This window comes from Eleutherodactylus coqui, chromosome 6 (genome assembly GCF_035609145.1).
Source record: "Eleutherodactylus coqui strain aEleCoq1 chromosome 6, aEleCoq1.hap1, whole genome shotgun sequence".
Classification (NCBI taxonomy): domain Eukaryota; kingdom Metazoa; phylum Chordata; class Amphibia; order Anura; family Eleutherodactylidae; genus Eleutherodactylus; species Eleutherodactylus coqui.
This window is the reverse complement of record NC_089842.1, coordinates 77349160-77375939: the sequence shown is the minus strand read 5'-3', so window position 1 is coordinate 77375939 and position 26780 is coordinate 77349160. Positions and strand designations below refer to the sequence as shown.

The 26780-nt window shown below is 43.8% G+C and overlaps 1 protein-coding gene across 1 annotated transcript in view; it reads right to left on the bottom strand.

Moving 5' to 3' along the window:
- Positions 1 to 26780, bottom strand: part of ADAMTS15 (ADAM metallopeptidase with thrombospondin type 1 motif 15) — a 53454-nt gene that overhangs the window by 5187 nt on the left and 21487 nt on the right. Inside the window, exons 2-6 of the mRNA XM_066607012.1 lie at positions 10600 to 10732; positions 7559 to 7726; positions 4975 to 5258; positions 2256 to 2433; positions 199 to 374 (exon numbers count right to left, since the gene is read on the bottom strand). Coding sequence (XP_066463109.1) covers positions 199 to 374; positions 2256 to 2433; positions 4975 to 5258; positions 7559 to 7726; positions 10600 to 10732 — 939 coding nt within the window. The remainder of the gene's footprint in view (positions 1 to 198; positions 375 to 2255; positions 2434 to 4974; positions 5259 to 7558; positions 7727 to 10599; positions 10733 to 26780) is intronic.

Here is a 26780-nt window from a genome sequence, read left to right as displayed (position 1 = left end):
TTCTGGATGCCTTGAAGGGGAATTAAGACGAGAAAATACTTTGCGGCTCCCCAAACATCAGGGACAAGACCCTCCATGGGCAGCTACTATCAAGGGTGACATTTCCCACTGCTCTACTACTTCCCCCAGTGTTGTATGGACATTACTAATTCGCCATGCACCCAGTGCTGTACCGAGGTCATCTTCATCTGCACTAACCTTTGGTGCCAGCACATAGAAGTAGCCAGTGCCGTTGGCTCTGCAGATCAGCTTGCATTTATCCCTTGGTGACACTCCGGAGTATTTGGGGACCCACCCCACTGTGGATGTCAGGCGATTTGTGCTTTGATTGAAGCCGTTGAAAGCCTCGCACTGCTCTTCACGGAAGCTTTTACCTGCGACACAGAATATATCCATGTTTCCAGCCAATCAAATATTACACAGGGCTGACGGAGCAAAAATCACTGGGTTGTTTCAGTTTCACTGTTAATTGCTCATTATTCACGCAGCCAAAGATCGAAGGGTGAACAATATTCGTTCATTCATTTCATGCAAGTATGAAAATTATCGTTGGCTTGTTTGCTAATCGTTCAGTTTAAATACCGATCATTCAATCATTCTCATTCACAAACACAGTAAATGTGAACAACTGAACGATTTGCTAATGAATGAAGTATCTGCCTGTATAAGCAGGCTGCATGAGCGAGCTCTGACATAAATCACTCAATGTAAAAGTATCCGAAGACCTCATATCCATGAGAGGGTCAGATCCCGTGTGGGGAATCCCGCACAGAATCCAGCCCTGCCGGCGGCCAATGAGCCCTATTTACCTGCTTTATTCCAATGTCGGTGTCCACGCAGGTCTCTTCATATCTTGATTCGCTGTACTGCGCATGTCCACGGCTGACCGTCGGACATGCACAGTGCAGTTTTTTTTAAATCTCCTGCTTTCCCACGGATCAGTGGCACGTGTGCAGTGTTAGCTTGTGGGTGTGCTGTGGATTGGACGGCTTCCATTGACTTCAATAGAAGCCGTCTGTGCGGGACCCGTAGTGAAATGGAGCATGCTGCGATATGTTTTCCGGACCAAAAGATCCACAAAACATTCACAGGCTTTAATTCCAGAGCGGACGCCAATGCTTCCCTATGGGCGGCTTGATCTGCAGATCTCCCACGGGATTCCACAAACCAGATCCGCCCGTGGACATGAGGCCTAAGAGCGGCCATATTAACAACTACGCTCTCTGCTACAAACCGTCGTCGTGCATTACTGGGGTTTCTTTCTATGGCCGCTCAAACTTCGCGCCACAGCGCAGGAGTTTGAAAAAAACTGCACGAAGATAGTATTAACCTATGTGTGGGAAATATAGGGCAAGTCAGGGGCGTAACTATAGAGGGTGCAGGGGATGCGGTTGCACCCGGGCCCAGGAGCCTTATGGGAACCATAAGGCCTCTCTTCTCCATATAGGGAGCCCAGTACTATGAATAAAGCATTATAGTTGGGGGCCCCGTTCCAGGTTTTGCATTGGGGCCCAGGAGCTTCAAGTTACGCCTCTGGGGCAAGTCATATCTTTTCACGCCCGTACTATTAATGGGCGAGAGTATGAAAATGAAACCATTGTGTTGTCTTCGTCCCATTATGCAGCCGTGATTATCACAGCCATAATGGGACAAAATCATGCTCACCTGTTTAAGCCCTAGACACTACATGCTGCTCTGATTGGCCAGTTCTGCGCACATGGGCAGCGCTGTCCAATCAAAACAACGTGCAGTATCTTAGACTACAGATGCAACTAATGGACAGTGTACAACAGGTAGTCAGAGTAGCGGTGCGGCTATCTTGTTTGCCCAGGACCGGAGGGTCATTTTGATATTCATAGTGCTGTATACCAGTATTATCACTCACCAGTACTGGGATAGACATGCAAGTAAGGGTGTATGCGTTTTTGCACACGCCTCAGCGCAACATATTTATGCCACGTACAGGGCTTTTTGCACGCGTATCAACGTATTTTACTGTACTTTTTGTGCGTACAGGGAATGTTCATTTGTGTGCAGCCGACGAACAGTCAAATTTAAATAGCTATTTAGCCTAATGAGTTCCAGATATGTTCTTTTTTCACGGATTGACGCAGCATATTGCACTTCCATTTGTGCACCCCCCATAGACATGCATGTAACATGCACAATGCTGTATACTAGTGTGATCACTCCCCAGTATTAGGACAGACATGCATGTATTGTACACGATGCGGTATACTAGTGTGATCACTCACCATTGTCGGGGCAGGGGTTGAGAGTACATGATCTGTATTTCACGCGTAGACCCTCACAATACTGTCCTCCATGGGACGGCTCTGGGTTGTTGCACTCTCGTTTGGCCAGCTGCACCCCCCCACCACAGGTCCGGGAGCAGTGCCCATATGGGCTCCACTTGCCCCATGATCCATCCACCTTGGGAGAGAGAAAGAAAACCATGTAAAAGATGAAACAATGAAATTCATGTTCCTATTGCATCCTATATACATACATAACGCTCTGTGCCCACTTCCAGTGCAATGCTAATGTATGCTCTATAAATTATCAGCACCATGTTGTTTCCTATATATTATCAGCACCATGCTATGTGTGGTATATACTACCTGTGCCATGCTACTGTGTATGTGGTATTAATTACCAGTGCTATGCCATGTTATAAGTCGTATATACTACCGGTAGCACAGAAGGACTGGTATTTAATGTTGGCAATATATCACATTATTAGAATTATACAGGATTTCCGTAGCAAATCTCTGGGAATGAGCTGCAGGATCGTACCCAGGTATGTACCTGAGGTTGCCAAGGTACAGAACATGCTGATCCAAGATGTGATGAAACCTGTACATGGAGCTCTGCCCATACACGGGGCTCTATATACCATATCAGGAAGAGATCTGTGCTGTATGCGCTACAATATCTGTTCTGGGGTATCTATCCTGCATGTCTGCTTACAGTGTCTCTATTCAGTATCAGTCCGTCTATACTAGGGCTTATTCACACTTCCGTTTTTTCCTGTGTGCAGTCCTCATTTGCAACAAGCTGCTCACAAATAGCATAACTACTGACTTCAATTGGTCATTTCAGACATGCAATATTTTTCAAGGACCCATTGTTGGGCTTACGGCATGAAAATCACGGCTGCATAATGGGACGAAGCAAAAGTATTGATTTCAATGGCTTAGTTTTCACTAGTGGGAGTCTCTATGTGTTGGAGAACACAGGTCACTCTGCTCTACCCTTCCATTACATGATCTCAGTATCCAGCACTTTGTATGTGCACCCTGACACGCATGTAACGCAGCATGAGCACGGCAGCAGTGAACATGTTTGATGTAATAGGTAGGTAGGATGAGTGTCATGGAAGTTACACAACTCTAATCATCTTCATGACCCTTGGAGCAAACACTAACAGATGTGTAGGTGCAACGTCATAACTTTTAGGGTACTTTCACACTGCATCTTCACTTTACGTTTACCACATGCGCTGGGAAAGCTTCTCGTGCATTACGTAAACTGAACCATAGACCTGATGGAGGCTAACTTCTCCTCCGGTCAGGTGGCTTCTATCAGTTTCCTTTTTTATTGCATGCAATAGACTGCACTACTGTATGCAGGGGCATCCAGTAAAAAACATATACCAGGCAGTTTACGTTTTTTACAACTGTAGCCTATGAGAGACAGATGCCACTAAGTGACAAGTGTTAAACACATATCTGCAAGGTGTTCGTCAGAAATCCTCACGCCAGAAATCTCGGACATACAGAAAATATTCCCAACCAATGTTAATCATCTGATGTTTGTGGGGCAACTGTGTGGTCCTCATTGCCTCCAGCTGGGATAAACAAGGATCGGATAGCTTTTTTGCCCATTCGTTTCTTTTTTTTTTACCCCAAGATTAGCAGCTGTTTTTGTCTCTCCTATATAGAAATAATAAACCGAAATAACAAGAGGGGCGATATCTCAGCATGTACTGATTACTGTGTGCAGGTGCCTCTCCAGACAAGAGATTACTATGATGCATGCAGTCAAGACACGGTGGAAAAGTCACATTTATCTCCATGCTATTTTCTGCAGGACGTTCTCACAGTATATCACTCAGTTTGACCAGAGTTGGCACAGTTTATACCTTGCTGTATCCAACCTTATCAATCAGAATGTCACCAGGAGAACACAACGCTCATGGTTTTAATTGGAAACAGTGTAGCATAGTCTCCTGACCAAGGGAGTTACAAGGACAGAATGAGAGCTGCGACCTCCGAATGTAACAGCCTGCTTGCCACATTACTAAAGGAAAGTATAAGTTATGCAATACATATGCACATTGTACTGTATATGGCCTCCTCATGGGTAATAGGTAGTCATGATCGAACTTTTTAAAAGTTCGGTTCAATAAATTCACCAAATTTTGACAAAAAGTTTGGTACGAATTAGTTCAAACCAAACCAGAATTTCACAAAAATCGCTAAAACAGGTGTATAACACTGTTTAAGAGCCATAAAAGCCCTGTATAACAGTCTTTGGTCACCTAGGAGTCTATTTTAGTGCTTTTCAGCTGTTTTTAAAGCTAAGTTAATAGAGAAAAAAATAATAACAAAACAAAATTGAAGATAAAGGAAAAATAATAAGAAGGGATAAGAAGTAAAATGAAGAAGGAAAATAAAGGAGAAGAAGAACAAAAAGAAATAAGGAAAATTATGGGAAATGAAGGAAAAAGTAGGAAAAAGAAAAGGAAGAGGAAGAAGAAGGAAAAGGAGGAGAAAGAAAAAAATAAATTTTCCTTCTCCTTTTCCCTTATTTTTATTTGCCTGCTTTTTAAAAGAAGGTGGGAAAAGAAGAAGAATTTTAGTGGGTTCGGCCAAGGCGAACTTTTTGCAAAATTCATCCCAAAACAGGGCTGTACTGTTTCGGTTTGCTCAACACTAATGTGCTGGTGCTCTTTTGTATGTCATGCCTCACCTTGTATCGCTTGCTGCTGTGTTTTTCTACACATGCTCCATTCAGACAGAATTTCCCCTCACCACAGCTGGTACCATCCGCCCAAGGAAAATGTCGAGTTTGGCACACCAGCTGCCCTCGGGCTCTCCCGGTACACCACAGCTTGGTGCAGTACTGCATATAAGGACATGGTTTGGATCCTAGACCAAAGGCGAGCTCGCACTGCCGGTTTAGGCTGTAGCTGGCCCCCGGTAGCTCATCAGGCAATGATATTGGCTTTGCTGGCTCATCCAGGAGACACTCACCTAAAAGAATGAAGGAAGGAGCAAGAAGAAGAATGTAATGTATGGAATTTTAATTGTGCAATAAAGAACAAAAATGCTACGTGTATGGCTCACAAATGACATTCCTCATGTTCAGTATAAAGATGCCCAATACCTAGTGTTGAGCATTTTAGCCAAATACAAATATATTCACTCTATGATTCATAAGTAGCAGGATTATAGAGCGGGTATATCATACTCGGGCAGAGTTTATTGCTTTTATCACTTGCAGTATCAGTTACTACTACTCTGACTTCTTTTCCTTCCATACCCACTAGAGATGAGCGAGCATGCTCGGATAAGGCAGTTACTCGAGCAAGCATCGCTCTTCTCGAGTAACTGCATTCTCGTCCAAGCAGGCTCGCGGGGGCGACGGGGGGGAGAGTGAAAGAGATCTCTCTCTCTCCCCCCCCCCCCCCCCCCCTGCTACTGCCTTACTCGAGCGTGCTCGCTCATCTCTAATACCCACCAATGAAGCAGCGCCAATAGCAGCGCAATGTACTGATATATTTCACTAGTCAGTGATCTGAACTTTCTGATTTACATTATAAGGAGAATAAGTGCTTCTACCCCTATAAGGTAGGACAATGGCTTCCAAATCTGGTAACACATTATTTGTACATATGTACATTATATTATAATTGCAAACACAGCAATTACTTTCCTAATAGCTGCACAAGGACATCTGGCATGGCTAAATAAATCATGGAAGGGATAATGGATTGATCTCACCTTGACATCTCATGAACCCTAAAATGTAAGCGCAAACACCCCAGGGTCCTGTCCCCTCCGCTGCCGCCTCCCCGTCAGTGCATAAATTCAGATCTTGTGTTAAGTTTACAAATGCAACTGGATGCCAAGAATAAACTGTTTAAAGAGGCGTTAGAGCTGAGCCAGAGAAGGGACTAAACCGTTCAGCTGTGGAAATCATTACAGACTGGACCCAGCTGTCAGTGTACTCCTCACTTCTCCGCCACGCTCCTCAGCTGGACAGCTGTATGTATACTGCTATTACTGGAAATATGCTGCACCATTAAGTCCAGGCTACACGGGCCTCAGCCAAATCAGGCATCATCAGATCAGCCTGCATTTGTCATGGCTGCACCCCAACAATTCTGCATGGAGTTCCTCCCTTCAGAATGGAGTGCTATACACAATTATATATAACAGAGCTAAGGCCTCGTACAAACTTCTCTATAGTAATGGACGGCTTTGAGTAGAAACATCTTTTTGACAGCTGCTTTTGCCCTATACATGTGTTTTTGTATTACTAAATGACTAGAAACAGTGTATTAACACAAAGGATTTCCTATCCTGGGACCCCATGAAAATGTGTAAGGGCTCCTGGTAGCCTATGTAACATGATGGTTTAATGGCTGCTGTGCAATAGCCGAAGACTGACAAGGATGCCCCTAGTGACCCCGTATCATCGCCAACAATGCCTCGCATGGGCCTAGGAAAGGCATCATGGACCTTGGACAAATGTCAGAAGGTTCTCTGGAGTGACGAGTTCCTTTACTGCTGAACCATATGAAAGGCTGGGTCTTTATCTGGCATAAACAGCATGAAGCCATACCCTATGGACCATTGGAGTTGAACAGGCCAGTGGTGGCAGTTCCATGATCTGGAGAGTGTTTTCCTAGCATTGCCTAGGATTGTTAGTCATTATACCACAATCCTTGAATGGTGAACACTACAGGGACCTGTTAGCTAAACATCAGCACCCATATCTTCAGGAAGTTTTCCTCAATCATAGTGCCATCTCGAACAGGACTACGCTTTGTGTAATGGAGCTCGGATCATTATGGAGTGGTTGGAGGAACACAAGGAATTCCACACTGCCTTGGACTCAAACTCACCAGACTGAAACACCATTGAACATGTTTAGGATATGCTAGAAAGGCCTGTGAGATCTGCTCCTACTTAACCTTAAAATGTGCACCAACCAACTGATGGAGCTACTGCAACACACATGGGTTGAGTTGAGTATGCAAGACATTTGCCACCTTGTGTAATCTGTTCCCTGATGTCTGAAAGACAAAATGGTGGGCTAACCCATTACTGAGTAGGTGTTCCTATTGTAGTGAGGTTATTATGTTTGCTTTTTCATTTTATGGATGATACAGTGCAGAAGACCTGGGAGTGGAGTAGAACCACCCTTCCTTAGGTGAGTTGGGTGAGCACACTAGGTACAGTGAAATCGTGAATCCTGGTCCTGGGGCTTAGAATAGTGTCCAGCCAGTGCTGGATTACTTATTTATGAAGGTCTATGTAATCCTCACCATGACCGTTGTCCAGGAAATCAGTAATGATGGCAGCACTGCACCCAGACCATGGATTGACTCGGTCGATCTGTATCAGCGTTGGCGACATCATGTGGTTCTCCTTTAGCTTCCCGAACACTTCCTCGCAGGCCTTGACGTTGTCATGTGGCATGTTGAATACGTGACCTACGGCAGAGGAGAATGCAGTTAGAGAAGGAGACAGTGAGAGCTTTACTGCTGTCTAATTTACAACACTGGAAATCTGACAAGATGGAATATTGAGCAATTGTAATTTATTTCCTGCATCCCGGGGATATTTTGTTTCTTAGACTGAACAACCATCTGTAATGAATTTTGATGAGGAGGGATCCAAATCTCTGGAAGGTAGGAGGAATTCTTTACATTATTAGTAAATAAAAGAATGAGCAACCATTTAGCCTCTGCTATACCCGGCTGCCTAAGCCAATCACCCTGCAGCATGGAGTATGGGGATAAATCCAAAAACACAGAAGAAACTCACTCAAGCAATGGCAGAATATACAAACAGTGCAGGAGTCAGCACTGAATCCATAACATCTTGCCAATCACGGAGCCATATAATAACCCAATCAGGTCACATGTACCATGGAGGAATATTTTTTAGCTATTCTTGCTTCACGACAGTAGGAACTAAAGGCCATTTTGGCTCTTCTAGAGACTGTCACTTCCCTTGGCTCCTGAAGGACTAATATGTCAATGTTACAATACTGGGCAAAAAAGTATTAACCAGTTATACTGTGTTTCCCCCAAAATAAGACACTGTCTTATATTAATTTTGTGTCTAATTTTTGCGGGTGTCTTAATACACACCTAGCAGGTGCCGTTCGGGTCCCACTCACTGGTCTCGGTCACTCCGGCAGTCTTCTGTGTAGTCCTCAGCACTGAGAGAGCATTTTCTTCCTGGTAACGGGGCTTGAATACCCCATTTCCAGCAAGAGATTGCGGTGATTGGTTCAGGAACACTACCTTAGCCAATCAGAGCCGGCGCTCGATGAACCAATCACAGCCATTCATTGAATGACATCATTGAATGAAATACCTAACCTCCCCCATATAAAATCATAATACCTCTTATTCTTGGTTCATGTAAGGAGTCTACAGTTTAGCACCTAATTTATAAACTATGACTACTATTATCCTGCTGATGAAATAGGTAGTCATAGCCACACCTCCTGGGATACCCAGCAACATACTGTAGCATTTAAGGCTGAAAAAGATGTATGTCCATCCAGTTCAGCCTATTATTCTATTATCCTACATTGATCAAGAGGAAGGCAAAAAAATCCCAATGAGGTATAAGCCAATTTTCCTCATTTTAGGGAAGCAAAATCCTTCCCGACTCCAAGTCTGGCAATCAGAATGATCCCTGGGTCAACAACCCTTTGCAAGTAATCTAGTGAGTATAACTTGTAAAATTGTTTCACTCAGGAAGGCGGAACCCTATGTTTTGCCTTGTAAACTAAGAATCATACACCAGGGGCTTGACTGGACCCCATGGCAGGACCACATAATCTGTAGTGCAGGCCCACTGTGCACAACCATACAGCACATGGCCTTCTATCAGATGTTCTGTGAATGAGAGACAGGAAGAACAATCACTGCTCTTATGGATCCTCCAGGGACTGGTAGCCAAATGCTAAGATCACGCAGTTATACTGACCTCTATGGCCACCATGGTTGTGCTGCACTGCTCTGTAATGAGCAATATTAGATATTTGATGGAGAGCTCAATGACATATTTTCTTTGGCTTTTACAGAGATTTACACATTTCAATGATGTGTTTACAAAGGTTAAATTCCTGCATATCAGGATCCAAGTACTAAAAGGAGGCACGACGGCTGCAGACGAAGAAACATGGAGGTGTCTCTGTATTTGTGAGGTGTTACAGAGTTTCTTCACTGTGTTAAAATACAAAACCTTCAGCTACAAATCCGTGTTATTTGCTATTTTCCATGTGCTCATTTTTATGTGTGTCAGACATGGTCGCATCACTCCAAAAGCTGCGGATAATGGCAGGAAGGCTCTACTTACACCACAAATGCATAAATGATGGCATTGCCGTATTCAGGTGTGAAATACATTCGCCATAAAGAATAATGGGACTCTACATTATTTTCTTTGTGCTTTTATTTTGTGCCGGAAGACTGATGCAATTAACATTTATTATACACAAGCCAACTGAATGCATAGCTATTCGCCCCATTCAAGTCATTATGTAGTAGAGGCACCTTATGTGGATATAACATTTGTACTTGTGGACGCTGCCATTTGTTTCCAGCCTTCTTTGCAAAACTGTTGCAGATCTGTCAAGAAAGCAGCTATCTCGAAAACCAGACAGACATTCTCAATGGGATTCTGAGCACTATCCATCCATAACAATTGAATACAAAATAACCAAGTGCATAATTATTCACCCACGCTATTATGTCATACGCAAGTCGGCTCTGGCTTTAGCAGTGACGTAATCCATGCGCTTCTACTAAACAGCGAGAGCAACAATAGTCATTTTTTACTAGGGGCTGAATATTTTATTTTTAGGCTCTGTACACTCTGTGCTGGAGACAGGATCATTGATTTACAGTCACAGTTTCCAGAATTCTTATGGTCCAGACTGAGATTAAACTGCATTGACCCTGTTACAAGTTTTAGACTTGAGCAGTGAAGTATAAACATTCAGGAAAATGTCCTCCCTAACTGTATCATTTACTGGAAATAATACTACGAACCTCGCCCATCAGGGGGAGGTACTGATCAGGAGCCAAACTACCATGTCAGCTGCTGCGGAACCTCTTATGAGGGGATCACAGAGCGTCTGACTACTTTTCGGCAGCAGATGACATTTACTCCTTGTTCATAATCCACAGGATTCTCAGCAAAATCCTAAAGCAGAGCCTTGAATTTCTGCCAAGGTTCTACTCATTGTACAACCCAACTGCATCCATGGTGAAGAAAAAGCACAACTATGTACCTGTTCCTGTGCCCTCCCCTGTCTACGGTACCTTGTTTCTGGAAGACTTACCAAGCTCATGAGCCGTAGTGAAGGCTGAAGGAAGCCCGTCATCCTCTATCACTGAGCAGCTGCGCTTAGGATCACACATGGTACCCACGTCTGCCATTCCCAGAGTGTCACAGGTGGAGGCGCCACACAGGTCCTGCAAGAAGGTAAAGAAATGAAAATGTTGCTGAGTCTGCACACTCTGATACCAGAGATCAGAAACACATCCACTACTTCTCTCACTCCAGCTCTGTATTGAAGAAGGCCACTTTATTTAATGTTCCTGCTAAAGGTCCATTTATACGCAATGATTATAGCTCAAAATTCATTAAAACGATGGCAAATTGTTGCGTGTAAATGCACTATTAGTCTGAACGATGATTTTTAGGTGAGCTTAAAAACCATCGTTCAGACTGCACACTGTGTTCTCCACGGGAGCAGGAGATAATATTGTATTCTCTCTGCAGCCCGTGCCAGAACAATGAAGCTAGTTGCAGAGCTCAGACCTCCTTCTGAGTTTTGGAAGCAGCTCTGGGAGGCTCATTTACACGCAAATGAAGACGATCCCTAAAACTTTCAATTGTTTGAAAGATTATCTTTGCGTGTAAATGGGCCACAAGAATGTGTTTTTTTACTCTAACTTTACTGTTGTGGATTAACAGAACGTGAGCTGTACGTTGATTGGCTGACGGGATGGGGAAAAAAACATTTCCCAGACTCTGGTGCGATTTTGCAGTTTTTGCAGAGAGCCTTGTGAAGAGTGAGCTTACCCAATGATGCTGGAGAGCTAGGTTTTCCTATACTAGAGAGAAAGAGAGCACAACTCGGATTCTTGTAATGCCGCTTTTATGACTTGTTATTTGTATAGTGCCAACTTATTACACCCCAGTAAGCTGGGTACTCATTTTACCGACCTTGGAAAGATGGAAGACTGAGTCAACCTTGAGCCGGCTAACTGTACTATGCAGGGATTGAACCTGCAACCTTCAGGTCATGAATGAGAGCTTAGGACTGCATACTGCTGTCTTACTCTGTGCCACACGAGGCGCCACATGAGTGGCAGAGGGAGGTATGCCGATCATCCAAGAAAATATCAGCTGCAATTTTTGACTGCAAGCGACGAGCCATCCCTGGGAAAGAGAGCACCAGCAAGAGCAGATAGGCCAACATCCAATATCTGTCTGTTTCAGTAGTGCAGTCTCCCCAAAGGTACTGTGCTATTATTTTTTTTCAGGGGCAGTGACTAAATATTTCAGGTAGGGGATTAAGTCATTTGGTTAACCAAAGTTCCTGCAAGACTAATGATTAGTTGTTGGGCCAACAAAACATTCAGATTCCTGCAACCAGCGAGAATCTGAACAATTGTGGTTCAGTGTGAAAGCATGCACAGGCTGTACGACTAACAATTATTTGTTTGTCATTCAGTTCACGCAGGCCTATAAACCGAACGGTCCCGTGTAAACAGGCAGCTGTTCATCTATGAACGACTACCTGTATACTGTGAATGGAGGCGGGCGGGCAGAAACAATCCCCGGCCCGCTCTGTATCCATTCACTGAGCAAGGCACAGAAACTATCATTGCTGGGAGGACCTGTCGGGCATCTGCGCCAGAGAAGTCATCCCATGTCAAAGGACTCTTAGTTGATTTAAAAAAGAATTCTATTTTCAACCAGCATCTGTGGAGCTATTTACCCCTGGCCAGGGCAAACCATTGATTGACTGTGATAATTCTACACTGCATGCAGAATATTAAGAGCGCCCTATTCATAGGATATGGATTGAGTTATAGGGTTAAAGGGGTTGTCCAGGGTTAACACAACAGCTGCTTTCTTCCGAAAACAGTGCCACCTTTAGGTTGTGTCTGGTATTGCAGCTCAGCTCCCATTCACTTCAATGGAGCTGAGCTGTAATACCACACACAACCTTATAGACAAGGGTGGCACTGTGTTTGGAAGAAAGCAGTCATGTTTTTCTAAACCCAAACAACCCTTTTAATTGAACAATACTAAACTGTTTGCAACGTATCCAGTTCATACTTTTGTATGTTTATGCCAAATTATTCTTTATCGTACATTCAGTAAACTATTGCTTGAACTGATGTAAAGCCTCTCCATCACCGGCGTCATATTCCGCACCTGCAACCTGTTTCATGTGTGCCCAGTACTCTACATCACAAGTCTATCACTGACCACTACAGTCGTGTTACTTGCACCCTGTCATGTATGTCATGTTAGAGACATCTTCTTCCAGCGTCTCTGCCTATGACACAACATAATGGTGTTTGTCTGCAGCTCGCTATGGAATTATACACTTTATGCCAGGTTAATTGTTTGAATTCCTTTTTTCCTTGGCAGAATCTCTGTTATTTGTGGCCAGAGTCCAGTTTTGAGAAGAGAATCTATTAAAGAGCATGTCTGAGCCTTGCCTACGGGGAGCTGCCACATTCTAGCTCCATAATGTTAACTCAAAATCTGGGCTCAGTTACCAGATGCAAAGCAGCAGTAAGACCACGTTCCCACATACAGGTACTGACTACTGGCTGAGACCTATAGCCATATCATCTTGTCAACCTTATCAGCAAGATCACATTAACATTGGCTGCCACAGCTGGGTGCGGTCTCAGCCGCAAACTGGTATTTGTACATGGGAACGCAGTCTGAATGGTTGCCCCTTTGCCCATTAGTAAATGCTGACCATTTGGAAGAACAGTAAATGCTGACCACTTGTAACAATAGTAAATGCTGACAACCTGGACCAATAGTCAATGCTGACCACCTGGACCAATAGGCAATGCTCACCACCGGGACCAATAGTCCATGCTGACCACCTGGACCAATAGGCAATGCTGACCACCGGGACCAATAGTCAATGCTGACCACCTGGACCAATAGTCAATGCTGACCACCGGGACCAATAGTCAATGCTGACCACCTGGAACAATAGTAAATGCGGACCACCTTAACCATATAGTAAATGCTGACCATTTGGAAGAACAGTAAATGCTGATCACCTGTAACAATAGTAAATGCTGATAACCTGGACCAAAAGTAAACATGGACCACTTGGACCAAAAGTTAATGCTGACCACTTGTACCAATAGTCAATGCTGACCACCGAGATCAATAGTCACTGCTGACCACCAGGACCAATAGTCAGTGCTGACCACCTGGACCAATAGTGAATGCTGACCACCTGGACGAATAGTAAATGCTGACCACCTGGACCAATAGTCAATGCTGAGCACCTGGACCAATAGTCACTGCTGACCACCTGGACCAATAGTAAATGCTGATCTCCTAGAACAATAGTTAATGCTGATCACTTGGAAGAACAGTAAATGCTGACCACCTGGACCAATAGTAAATGCTGACCGCCTGTAACAATAGCAAATGCTGACCACTTGGAAGAACAGTCATTGCTGATCACCTGGACCCATAGTCAATGCTGACCAGCTGTGACAATAGCAAATGCTGACCACCTGGACCAACACTTAATGAAGATCAACAGAAACAGCTATACCAGGATATTAGAAGGATTAGTTTATTGTCTTACTAGACGTCCCCTCCTCATTCATAATATTTAGTGGTAATTCACACAGCTATTTTATTCCTGAGTTCTGTCCGAGTTTTTAGCTGAGTAAACTTGGACAGAACTTGGACTCATTATAATAAATGGGGCTTTTCAGACATGTGATTTTTTTTCCACTGACCAATGGTCCATGTAACAAAAAAAATACAGCTTGTCCTATCCTGGTCCAGTTCATGGATGAGAGTGGGATAGGCAATGTCCACTCTCCCACACATTGGACAGCACATAGACCGCGAGTCAATGTTCTGTCCGATGTTGTAGTAGATAACCAACAGCATTAAAATGGGAAAAATACCCTCTCAAGGGGAGGCTTTGGGGCTGCACAGTCACGAACAGAAGATGGACCACTATCTTCCTAGATGCAATGTGATATCCAGATATAGTGACAGCAGCTCAAATCCAGGTGCAATAAAAGAATTTTCTTTATTCCATCAGTAAAATCTGCAACGTTTCGGCCATTGCAATGGCCTTTCTCAAGCATGATATCTGGATATCACAATGTTCTGTCCGATTTGAGCTGTGCCCAGAATCCCAGATGCAACTCACACTCAGCCGTCTGAATACGGCCTTAGGTTTGCAATGTCCCGTTAGATAAATGTCATATCAGAAGCCATTTACTCATCTTGCGCTGATCCTTAGCTACTATACTTCATGCATTACACACCAGTCTCATTCAGAGCTGTACTCACAACTCTGCAGTTTACAAACTATACTGAAAGCTGCAGTGCTGCAACCTAAAAATTAGCAGGTAACCACTAGGGGCGCTATTACTCCTCACATGGTGCAGAAATTTCCGCAATGTTTTTCGAAAAATGCTGAGGATCCTCAATCTACACCATACCTATTTATGCTGCAGATTTCTTTGGCGGACTTCAATCCTTGAAATACAAGGATTGAATTCCGCATCTGTTCTGCATTTAGGTGTGTATTTGGCCACTCCATAATTGCTGCGGGTTTTCTGTTACGGAATTCCCTGCAGAAATCTTACCATGCGAGAAAACAGTCTAAAACATGATGGAACAGCAGAATTGGGGTTTTAGCTCTGGATACGAGTAAAGTTTTAACCAAAACCTAACAACAGAATGGTGAATGCAGCTCTGGATGTGTCTGGAGTATAAATCATCATGTGATGGCAGAACTATGAGCACAAGGTAAGTACAGTAAATGATTTAACAAGTGTTGATGGAAGTAAAAGGGGCTGTCCCATAAGACAGATTTGTTTCTTCACTTTTCCTTAAGTTCCTGTCTTGTCTGTGTTTAACTCTTTTATCACACAATTTCCTAATTCTCTTCCCTTTAGTGGCAGCCCCCAGGCAGTATAATCTACCTGCACTCTCCCCACCCTTTCAATATATATAACCGTCCTCTGGCTGACCTTCCCAACTTGCTCTACCGCACCCGTCACCCATCTACAGGTAACACATTCCTGCGTGGCAGCAAGTCCTGGCACTCCCCCCCCCCCCCCCCCCCTCCGTGTATACAGGATAGGACATGGCCAACTCTCCCACCTACATGAGCCGAGCGCCATTGTTTTATACCAGAGGCTGTTCTGCTGTGCAGCACAAGGAGGGGGATTATTAAGGTATATGGACTTTTATTGAACATGCAGGAATATGAGGGCAAATAAATGGAAGCATTAAAAAAAACGGGAAGATAGATCCTTGAATCTACTATTGTAATCCAGGACCACCGCTGCACCATTGAAAGTCTTCAGTTTTGCCTGGAACTTTGTGTGTGTGTCCTGATAAATGCATCGCTGTTTGAAATATTCCTGCCATATGTAAATGATGCAGAGCATCTTCGATGTAGAGCATGGGAATATTTCACACTTTACACAACAAGTCTACATTCCCCAACAATGGATCCCCCAGATCCCACGCTAGGGGATCACACACTACATCCCACAGGCCAAATTGGCTCAGATCAAACACGAATTTGTGTATTACTGTATACTTGGCCTATTATATTATACGGATTCATGAACTGCCGAGCTACAGTAACTGCACTCCTTTTACTGTGTAATGGAGGATGCAACAAGCTGTATCAAGAGAAAGGTGGCATCATTGTTTGATAGCTCATGAATGAGTGTGCCTTATCTCTGCTGATTTGCATATGGCACAGAATAACTTTGGGACCTAGCATTGGAAGGGATTAATTCTTCATCTCCTGATGGCCAGTGAAGCACGGGTGAGATGGTGGTGACAAGTTCCCTTTAAAGGGGTTGTGTGGTTTCAATGTAAAAACCTTTATTGGCTGGGCATGGGTTAAAATAAAAAAATAACACATGCTCACCCATCGGGAACAGCTAACCTGCTCCCTTTGCTCCACCCTATCCTCCACCGCTGAAGTCAGGTGACCGCTGTGGCAAATCAGAGGCCAACGCTTCACTATTCGAGCTCCTACTATCAGTGCTTACATCCTGGGTGCCATGATGCCAGGAGTTCACTGTGGCCACTTGACTTCTGGCAGTAGAGGACAGGTACAGGGCAGTGGGAGCCAGTTAGCTGTTCCCCTAGAGGGCAAAGACAGGTTAGTATGAGTTATTTTTTTTATTTTAACTCATGCCCAATCCATAAAAGTTTTTATATTGAAACCCCACAACCCCTTTAACCCATTAAGTGGCGGGTTTCCTACCACCCTGTCGTGCCCACCAGGGCAGGTTTTTAAAATGGTCTAATCATTGAATTTCAACTAATTTTGCAGTTGCGTCTCAAGAGCCATAACTTTTTCATTTTTCCATTGACATGGCCATATGAGGGCTTGTTTTTTGTGGGACAAGTTGTGATTTTTTAAACAGGGGGGGAGGAAAAAAGAAATGGGGAAAAAAGAAACAAAGGGGCCATGTCATTAAGGGGTTAAATAATGCATTAACTTCCTTCTCTGGGTCATTACGACGCATGGATACCACATGTGTGATTGTATTTTTTAAAGGGAGACAAGTGTTTTTATAATTTTTTTTTATAATTTTTTTACTTTTTTTTTTTTTGTACCTTTAGGCGACTTCCACAGGGACCCATCAGGACCCCTGATCACATTCCGGGGGTCCAATGGTGACAGCCCTTTACATGCTGCAGTGACAGCCCTTTACATGCTGCAGTCACATAGACTGCAGCATGTAAAGGGTTAACACAGCAGAGATCAGAGGTTTTCTCTGATCTCTGCTGTAAGAGCTGGTACCTAGCTGTCCTCTCACAGCCAAGCACCAAGCTCTCCCTGCCACAGAGACCATCGGCTTGCTTCTGACAAGCCGATGGTCTCTATGGCAACCTGTAAACAAAGCAGGAGATTGCCGGCATATCGGCAAAAACTTCTGCTGGTTTTTCAAAGCCCTTGCTTTGTTCTCTGTGGGACTGTGCAGGCAGAGCACACTGTCACAGCTTGTGGCATTGTGCTCTGCAGCTCCCATAGTGATACATAGCCCGGAAATCTTCCGGGCTATATCGCTATGAGCAGTGGAGCTCGTCCCGGAAAATTTCCGGGCGTGCCACTCAAGGGGTTAATCAGTACCTTTGCAGTACATTTACCAAAACCTTTCTGTCTGTACTGAAAAGCAATATATGATACAATTCTTCTCAGTAGAATATGGGTGCATACCCTCTGACAGGATTACCAGGGGTAACCTCCTCATTGATGTCAACAGACACTTAATACATTTCTCAGTGAAGAAGATAATAAATACACCCTAAAGTTCTTAGCCATCTTAGATGTTAAGCCATCTGGACCTGGCGATTATTTCCAGGCTATGTGGTTTCATATGTGTGTTAGAACCTCTGATCGGGACTTCTGTTGCAGATCCACTACAAAATACTGAAAGAAAAAGGGCCTCTTTCTTGATCATCTTTCCAAAATATCCAAGGAAGAGTCTACTACTCCTTAGTTCAGTTTTAGCCAGGAAAGCTCATAACATTCTGAAAAGACTCTCTTCTCCAAGAGATGTGAGCAGAAGGATCTGACACCTTTCATGCTCCCTGTTCTGGACCTTTTTAGGGGCGCTGTACTATCAACCAACTTTACTACTCACTGACATTTTACAGTTTCTATTAGTGTTAGGTGAGTGGTACAGTACTTACCGTAATCCCTCTCAAAAGATAAAAATGCTTGTCTACTATACTAACTCTTTATAAGCAAATATTTCACTCTGGAGATATTCTCGTGGTTTCCTCCAGCTGAGACACGATGCTTGAGTTTCTTATTTAGGCCCTAATAATGGCGGTACCTGTTCAGGCTTCTGAGACTTAAAAGCTGATGGAAGAATTTCACACATCAGGCCTGGCTTGGACCCAATGCAGTCCTCCTCAGAGCCTCCTGGCCATTTTAATCACAAATGTGGCTCATGACCCTAAGTGAAACTAAACTCCCAGGCCCTCTGCAGCCCCCAATCTTTCTTGCTGAGGTCACCTTAAAGGGGTTGTCTCGCGGCAGCAAGTGGGGTCATACACTTCTGTATGGCCATATTAATGCACTTTGTAATGTACATCGTGCATTAATTATGAGCCATACAGAAGTTATTCACTTACCTGCTCTGTTGCTAGCGTCCCCGTCGCCATGGATCCGTCTAAATTCGCTGTCTTCTGGCGTTTTTAGACACGCTTGCGCAGTCCGGTCTTCTGCCTGGTGAATGCCGCCACTCGTGTCGGAGAGCTGGTCCCACGTCGTCATCGTAGCTCCGCCCCATCACGTGTGCCGATTCCAGCCAATCAGGAGGCTGGAATCGGCAATGGACCACACAGAGCCCACCGTGCACCATGGGAGAAGACCCGCGGTGCATCGTGGGTGAAGATCCCAGCGGCCATCTTGGAGAAGGAAGAAAGAAGTCGTCGCAGAGCGGGGATTCGGGTAAGTAATATATATATATATATATATATATATACATTTTTTTTTTTTTACCCATCCCTTGGGTTTGTCTCACGCCGAACGGGGGGCCTATTGAAAAAAAAAAAAAAAACATTTCGGCGCGAGACAACCCCTTTAATCTCTGCTTTCCTTTGGTAGTACCCAGTGTAATGGCCCGAAGCTGTAGTGTGTGTGTGTGTGTGTGTACGGATGGCTGCTGTGAGTTCTGTCTGTGTATCCCTTTAACTGCGTGAGTGACATGGTTGAGAGTAGTTGAAAGGCGGAGTTTTAGGGGAAAAGAGTTGAGAAAATGTAGTCGGAGGAGGTGATGTGCCTGTGCTAAGCTGAGCGAGGAGTAACGGTCCTCCTGCCAGGAAAAGAGAAGGAAAGTCATCTAAGAAGGCTGAGAATAAGAGCAAGAAACTTGAGGAAATGCTGCTAATAAGTTGGGAGTGCATAACTCACAGACGGTCTATCAGATAACTGGGACTGTGCATTACCCCAGCTTTTCTCTTGCAGTTCTCAGGTTTTTGCTGGCAGCACTCAGTTTTACTCATGCAGTCCTGGAAGGACCACTATAGTCTATGCTAAGAGGTCTTTGCTGGAAGCCTCTTTGTTACAAGCTTTGCAGCTTCTCTGGGCTCCTATAGGTTTGGGGAGAATAAAAGCTACATTGTTGTAACTCCTACTGAAATGTCTCATCCCTGAGTCTTCCAGTGTGCAGGTGAATTGTTGCTTTTTCCTGGCCACCGTTGGCCTGGATTAGAAAACAAATGTTTCGGATTCTCTCACTTTACTCTTGCCCAGAGAACCTCTCTGACGTGTAGAGAGCAGACCCCAAGTAAATGGCTTTCTCCCAGGGAGATCATGAGCAGACTGTGCAGTGATCAACACCCTAAGTTGATTAAAGCTTGATTACCAGAGCTGCACTCAGTATTCTACTACTGGAGTCATTGTGTACATACATGCTATTACTTATCCTGTACTAATCCCGAATTATAGTCTGCATTATACTCCAGAGCTGCACTCATTATTCGGTCACTGTCACACTCTTCTGCTGAATAGGACTTCTGCTCCTCTAATGTCCCCTGCATATTCCTGGTACATGGCGGAGCTGCTCTCCAATAGGGTGTCCTCAGCCGCGAGGGATAGGGCAGGCCCCTGTCATCTTGTTTACACGTCTATGATGAAAATAATCTCATTTTCCTGCAGTAAACTGTCATTATGCTGTCAGCACAATGGGATAATAACATCCTAACTCAGTCTGCTTCGTTTCCTTTCTGGTAGCTTTTTAGAGGTTGCACGTCTCAGTAATAGGTGAGGACACAAATATGATTTATCACCGGGAAGGTGAAGGAAGCAGAATTATGGTCCTTGAAGGACATGATCAGCTGCCTGTCAATGCCGTCGTTTACCTGGGTGACAGGTTCATTTAAAAAAGATCAATGTCACTGGATGTTTTATGGACTGCAATGATGTGTGCATTAGGGCTCTCACACAAATGTGTTCAGATTTCCATTGTTTGCCTCTGGCATAGGAAATAAATAATGGAAGAGTTGGATCCGACACATACAAAAAGCACACAAAGGCTCCCATTGAGTATAATGGGATCCTTCTAGAGATGAGCGAGCATGCTCGGTAAGGTCAGGTACTCAAGCGAGCCTCGCTTATCTCGAGTAACTGCCTTCTCCTCCGTGCTCGAGGAGAGAGATCTCTCTCCCCCACGCTACCCCCTGCCGCTCAACCCCGCCGCCTCCCCCCCCCGAGCACTCTCAGAGGCGAAGGCAGTTACTCGAGATGAGCGAGGCTCGCTCGAGTAACTGACCTTACCGAGCATGCTCGCTCATCTCTTGATCCTTCACATTTCTGTAATTTTACTGGGCAAACTAGAATAGCATTTTGTACCGGATCTCCAAATGGAGCCTCTGAAACAGATGTGAACAAGCCTTACATGACAGACTTTGTTGTGGCCAAGTGTCAGATAGGGGCATATTATGCCCTTCCTAGGAGAGGTTGTCTTCTGCTGGATCTCTGGTGTACAGTTGTAACAAGAGCCTTATATTGTGTCAAGACCTGGATCCATCTGGGGCTCCTCTGGATCTGGGCTCCAAGTAAGGATGGGTCGACTCTTGGGCCATACTGCTCCAGTATGGCCTAGGGTGGAATAGCAAGTAACAGATGGGGGCTTCATTCCTGCTATGCATGCTCTATACTCTGCACATAACCCCTAACCCCTACTTACATACAGTACTGTGCAAAAGTTTTAGGCAGGTGTGGAAAAAATGCTGAAAGTAAGAAAGCTTTCAAAAATAGGCAGCGTCTGACTCAGAATTTTTTTCTCCAGCACAACAATGACCCCAAAATACAGCCAATGTCATTAAGAACTATTTTCAGCATAAAGAAAAACAGGGTGTCCTGGAAGCGATAATATGGTCCCTACAGAGCCCTAATCTCATCATCATTCAGTCTGTCTGGGATAACAGAGAGACAGAGGGATTTGAGCAAACCTACATCCACAGATTTGTGGTTAATTCTCCGAAATCTTTGAATTAAACTCTCTGCCGAGTTCCTTCGAAATCTGTGTGCAAGTGTACCTAAAAGAACTGATGCTATTTTGGAGGCAAAGGGCGGTCACACCAAATATTGATGTGATTTAGATTTCTTTTGTTCATTAACTTTGCATTCAAGCTTGCATTTATTTTCCTGAAAACTTAATTTGACATCTCTAGAAGTTAAATTAAAGGAAACTCACCTGAAAAAAAGAGAATATCTAACCATTTTAAAACGAACAACTTGTTGGACCCTAAACAGCACACCTTTACTGAGGGCAGATCATGTCACACTAATCTCATTGACTTCTCTAGGTCACAAACGTGGTGGATGAAGGTGATGCTGTGGATATCACCTATCTGGATTTCAGTAAAGTCTTTGATAAGAGTTCCACATAAAGAGCTCATAAATAAGTTATTGAGAATTGGATTTAAGCCTTTGATAGTCAGTGGATTCACAGTTGGATAAAAGACAGATATAAGAGTGTTATTACCATCGTTTTCTGACCAGGGATGAGTTACAAGTGGTAACCACAAGGGTTAAGTGATATAGAAGTTGAGGTCTGTCTGTTTGCTAATGATGACATAAAAGTATGCAATAGGGTTGATACTCCTGGTGGTGTCTGTAACATGGAAAATGATTTAGCGTTACTGGATAAATGCTAAAAATAATGGAAACGGTAGTTCAATGTTTCCAAATGTAAAGTAAAGCACTTGGGAAGAAGAAATCCTCAGACTGAGTATTGTATCGGCTGTTCTGTGCTATCCAGGACCTCAGAAGGGAAGGATTTAGTGAGTCTTACAGCTTCAAAATGAGTCAATAGCGCAATCAGGCAGCAAAGAACGTAAGTAGGATGCTCGGCTGTATAGCTAGAAGTATTACCAGTAGAAAGAGGGAGATTGTGATCCCACTGTATAGAACTCTGGTCAGACCACATCTGGAATACTGTATTCAGTTCTGAAAACTTCATCTACATTGATAAGACAGAACAAGTCCAAAGATGGGCTACAAAAATGGTGGAAAGTCTAAAGAAGTCACCTTAAAATCAATATTCAAGTGAAAATTGCACGATGTCCACGTTAACATGTAACGATTATAGCTAATTAGCTAATTAGCTTATAGCTAATTTTCAGTCGTTTGAACGAATTTTGAGTGATAATCATTACATTTATATGTCTCAATGTGACATAATTGCCAGCAATAGTGTCATTCATCATGTACACAATGCAGCCTATTCTGAAAAGTCATCTACGTTTTAAACAAAGTCGTGCTGCTCTTTCCAGCTACAATAGACGACGGGTGCTTCAGTGCTAGAATAAGGGCGGTGGTGAAACATTCTGTTTCTGCCCCTGGGTGAGGCCCAGATAAAAAGTATCTGGATGAAGTCTGGATGATTAAGAGAGGTATCGTCACCGCTTAATAGGACTATGGACAGTTCATATACAGATGTCTGATCGCTCAATGTTGAACATGCTTAGCAGTTTGAGTTTCCAGAATTCCAGGAATTACTGTAATAAATGGGATGTCAGCACTAAATCACAACCAAGTGACTGGATGTTGGGAGTAGTTCTGAAACCAGGGAAAGTTCATCATTGTTGGGTCTTATCAGAAAACGGATGAGGCTACGCTCCAATGTTATTTCAAATACAGCCAAGTCCGGAAGACAGTGGAGTCTACTGGTTGAGGCGGTGGCAGCGATCGCGCTTGTGTTAGAAGGGTGTCATTAGAATTCTACAAGTTTATCTACGTCATATAAATGGCCTCTCAGGAGGGCTACAAATTTGTGGACTTGTTACAATGTATCAGTGACAGTAAAAGCTATCAGGCCAGAGTAGAGGGCAGGAGACAGATCAGCACTTTTGTGTTTCATTCACAACAACAAGTCATTAGTAGATTGAGCAGGGCAAGGTCAGGATGGGGTGGCAACTAGAGATGAGTGAGCACGCTCGTTTAAGGCTGATTGATGATCCAACTGCTGGGAACCCAAGTATTGACACATTTACAGGTGTAAGAAAAGGCAAATGAACCCTTTGGAATCAACTGGATTTATGCAGTGATTACTAATAAAAAGTGGTCTGATTGCTATCCAAACACAATCTAACTAAACTAATAATACACAAATAATTGTAGTGTATATGTCTTTTATTCAGCACATTAAGTACACATTCAAAGTGCACTGAAAAAGTAAGTGAACCTCTGTGTTTATGACATCTATAAAAGCTAATTGACAAAAGGTATGAAATGAGATGAGAAGTGAGGATTTTACTGATGTTTTATCCATTATTTAAAGGCACACAATGCCTGGTTACTGATAAATCTGCTCTTCTAAAGAATGATTGGTTAAAGGGGTTGTCTGAGATAAAAAAAAAGTTTTTTTACAGAAACGATTTTTCTAGGGTGTAACCATAATAAAGAGACCATAGAGCTTATACTCACCGCTCCCTGCTCGTTCCTCGCTAGCAGCTCTAGGTCGCCCTCCCAGAAACAGGCTGGTGCAGCCAATGGTAAAGTTTAGTGACAATTGCTGAGCTCTGTCATTGGCTGCAGCAGCCTATTTCTGGGACATCATAGGCAGACTGTAGTCAGCAAATATGTCAGCAGGCAGACCCAGAGCCTCCAGTGGGAAATGAGCAGGGAGTGGTAACTATGATTTTTTTAATTATGTTTACACCCTAAGGGACCCCTTTTTAAAAAATTTAATGTCAGACAACCCCTTTAATTTGAACCATGTCTCTATGGAAACAACTTTTGTAAGACTTCAGAAAATGTACGATAGAGATGCCATGTTGTGCTCCTGGGACCTGTGGTTCTGTTGGGTTTCCAGAGCACACTGCTGCAGGTATGGTTGATTTAGCTGATGGATGGTGTGGAGTTCTCCAGCCAGCCAATCATCACCAGTCTGTGCACATATCTACCAGCTCCTCTTACTAGACGGTGCAGGTATTTTATACCTTTTCATCTTCTAACTTACCTGGGTGTTAGGATGAATGCTGTGCAGATCTTTGTTCTGCGTGTCTTGTTCTCTCAGTCTCCTCCGTGGTCTGCATGCATGCTTTTTAGTTTGGTTTCTGTCTGTATTTCTCTTGTCTGAATTCTGATGTTCTTTTTTGGTGTATGTCTGAACTATGTCCAATTTCTGTTCCACCTATCCGTTGGTTGTCAGGCTCCCGATTCATGTTTGTTTGTCCTACCCATTGGTTGGTGGACTGTCTCCCAAGCCTTGTCCTGCCCCCTTCGTCCATTGGTAGGTGGACGCTAGGGTCTTGTTTTTTCTGTCTGTAGGTGTGCAAACGCCTTGTGTGAACTAGGTCCTAGTTGTTGGTTTGCTGCCTTGCTTGTATTTGCTCTGTTCTTGCCAGTTCCCATCTACGGCAAGCCAGGCCCCTAGGTTCCTGCATGGTGTTGTCCCCTTTGGCACGATCACCCTGCCTGTTGGCAGGACTCTTGGGCTTAAGTTGTCTTGTTAGAGTAAGGACTCATGAAACAACGAGGACCCCTGGCACGGGCTTGTGAGCTTTCGTCCTTAGGCCATGCACTAACTAATATCTCAGATTTATTAGCTGTTCCATCTGCTTATGCATGTTGGTATTATGTGTGTTTTGGAGTTTATCAGTCGTTGTTTGTATGTCTGCTCTTAAGTCTCGTTTACTGTTGAGCTTGTATGCACATTCTGGTTTATGTTTCCGTGTCCGTTCGTGTGCATACCCCTTCTAGTTTCCCTCCAAAACTTACTTGACAAGAGCTATATGAAGCTGGAAATAGCTACAAAAGGATTACTAAAGACCTGTGTGTACATCAATCCATGATTATCAAAATTATATACAAATGGAGAAAATTTAGCACTTTTGTTACTCTCCCTAGAAGCAGGCATCCTATTAAAATCATTACAAATGCACAACAGGTAATCTTGTAAGAGATGAAAAAGAACACAAGGGTAAGAAGAGCCAAAGACTTACAGAAGACTCTACAAACTGCAAAAACCTCTGTTCATGTATCCACTATTAGAGAAACATGGAACAAGAATGGTGTTCATAAAAGGTTGTAACGAAGGAAGAAACTACTGTCCAAAAACATTGTGGCCCATCTCCACTTTGCGTCATACCACCTGGATGCTACACAATGCTTCTGGTGAAATGTTTTATGGCAGGTGAGACAAAAGTTGGATTTTTTTTTTTTTACACAAATACACAATGCTATGCTCAGAGGAAAAAGAACCCTGCACACCAACACCAAAACCTCATCCCAAATGTGAAGTATGGTAGAGGGTAGCCAAAGTTTGGGGACTACTTTGCTACCTTATGGTTTGGGTGCCTCGCGATCAATGAGGAAACAATGAATTCTAAAGTGTGTCAAAAAGATTTTGCCAAGATTATACCAAGACCGCAGTCTATGACCTCAGACTGAAGAGATGTGGCACAAAGCACACACGTTGACCTTAACCCTGTCAAGATACTATGGCATTACCTTAAAAGGTCTGTGCAAGCAAGGCATCCCAGAAATATTGATGAACTAAAACATAATTGCTGGAAGGAATGGTTCAAAGGTTCTCCTCAACATTGTGTAAATATTATTTACAGCTGGATGAAAAACTTGGTGGAGGTGATTACTGCTAAAGGGGATCTACTGGTTATTAAATGCAATGGTTCATTGCTTTTTCTTCTTTCACTGTGGATGCTTTCCCGATGTGTTCAATAAAAGGCAAGAAGAGTACAACTGTTTGTGTGTTATTAGTTTTGTTGTATTTCTATAATTGAGGCCGCCTGCAGACGGGCGGGTGGAATCCGGCGGCGAGAATTCTCGCTGCGGGACCCGACCCGAGCACCTGCAGGGACCAGCGCGTACTCACCCTTGCCCGCCGGCTCCGGCTGTTTGATGTGCCGGGCAGCCGACGCACGCGCAGACCGGAGCCGGCGGCAGGTGAGTGACATTTCTGTGCGGGGCTCTGCGAGCTCCGCACAAAAATAAAGCATGCCGCGATTTGTTTGCCGCATGATATTTCGCGCGGCCAAATCGCCGCTGTCTGCGTAGGATTGCATTTGTTAACGCAATCCTATGCAGGCTTCCAGCAGCGGAAATTCCACGGGAAATCCCGCCGCAGAATTTCCGCTCGTGTGCAGGGGGCCTAAGACTTAGATAACAATCATACTACATTTTTAGTAATCAATGCAGAAAGCTAGATGGTTCCAAAAGCTTCACATACTTTCCTTTCAGCTATAACTGAACGTACTCTGATG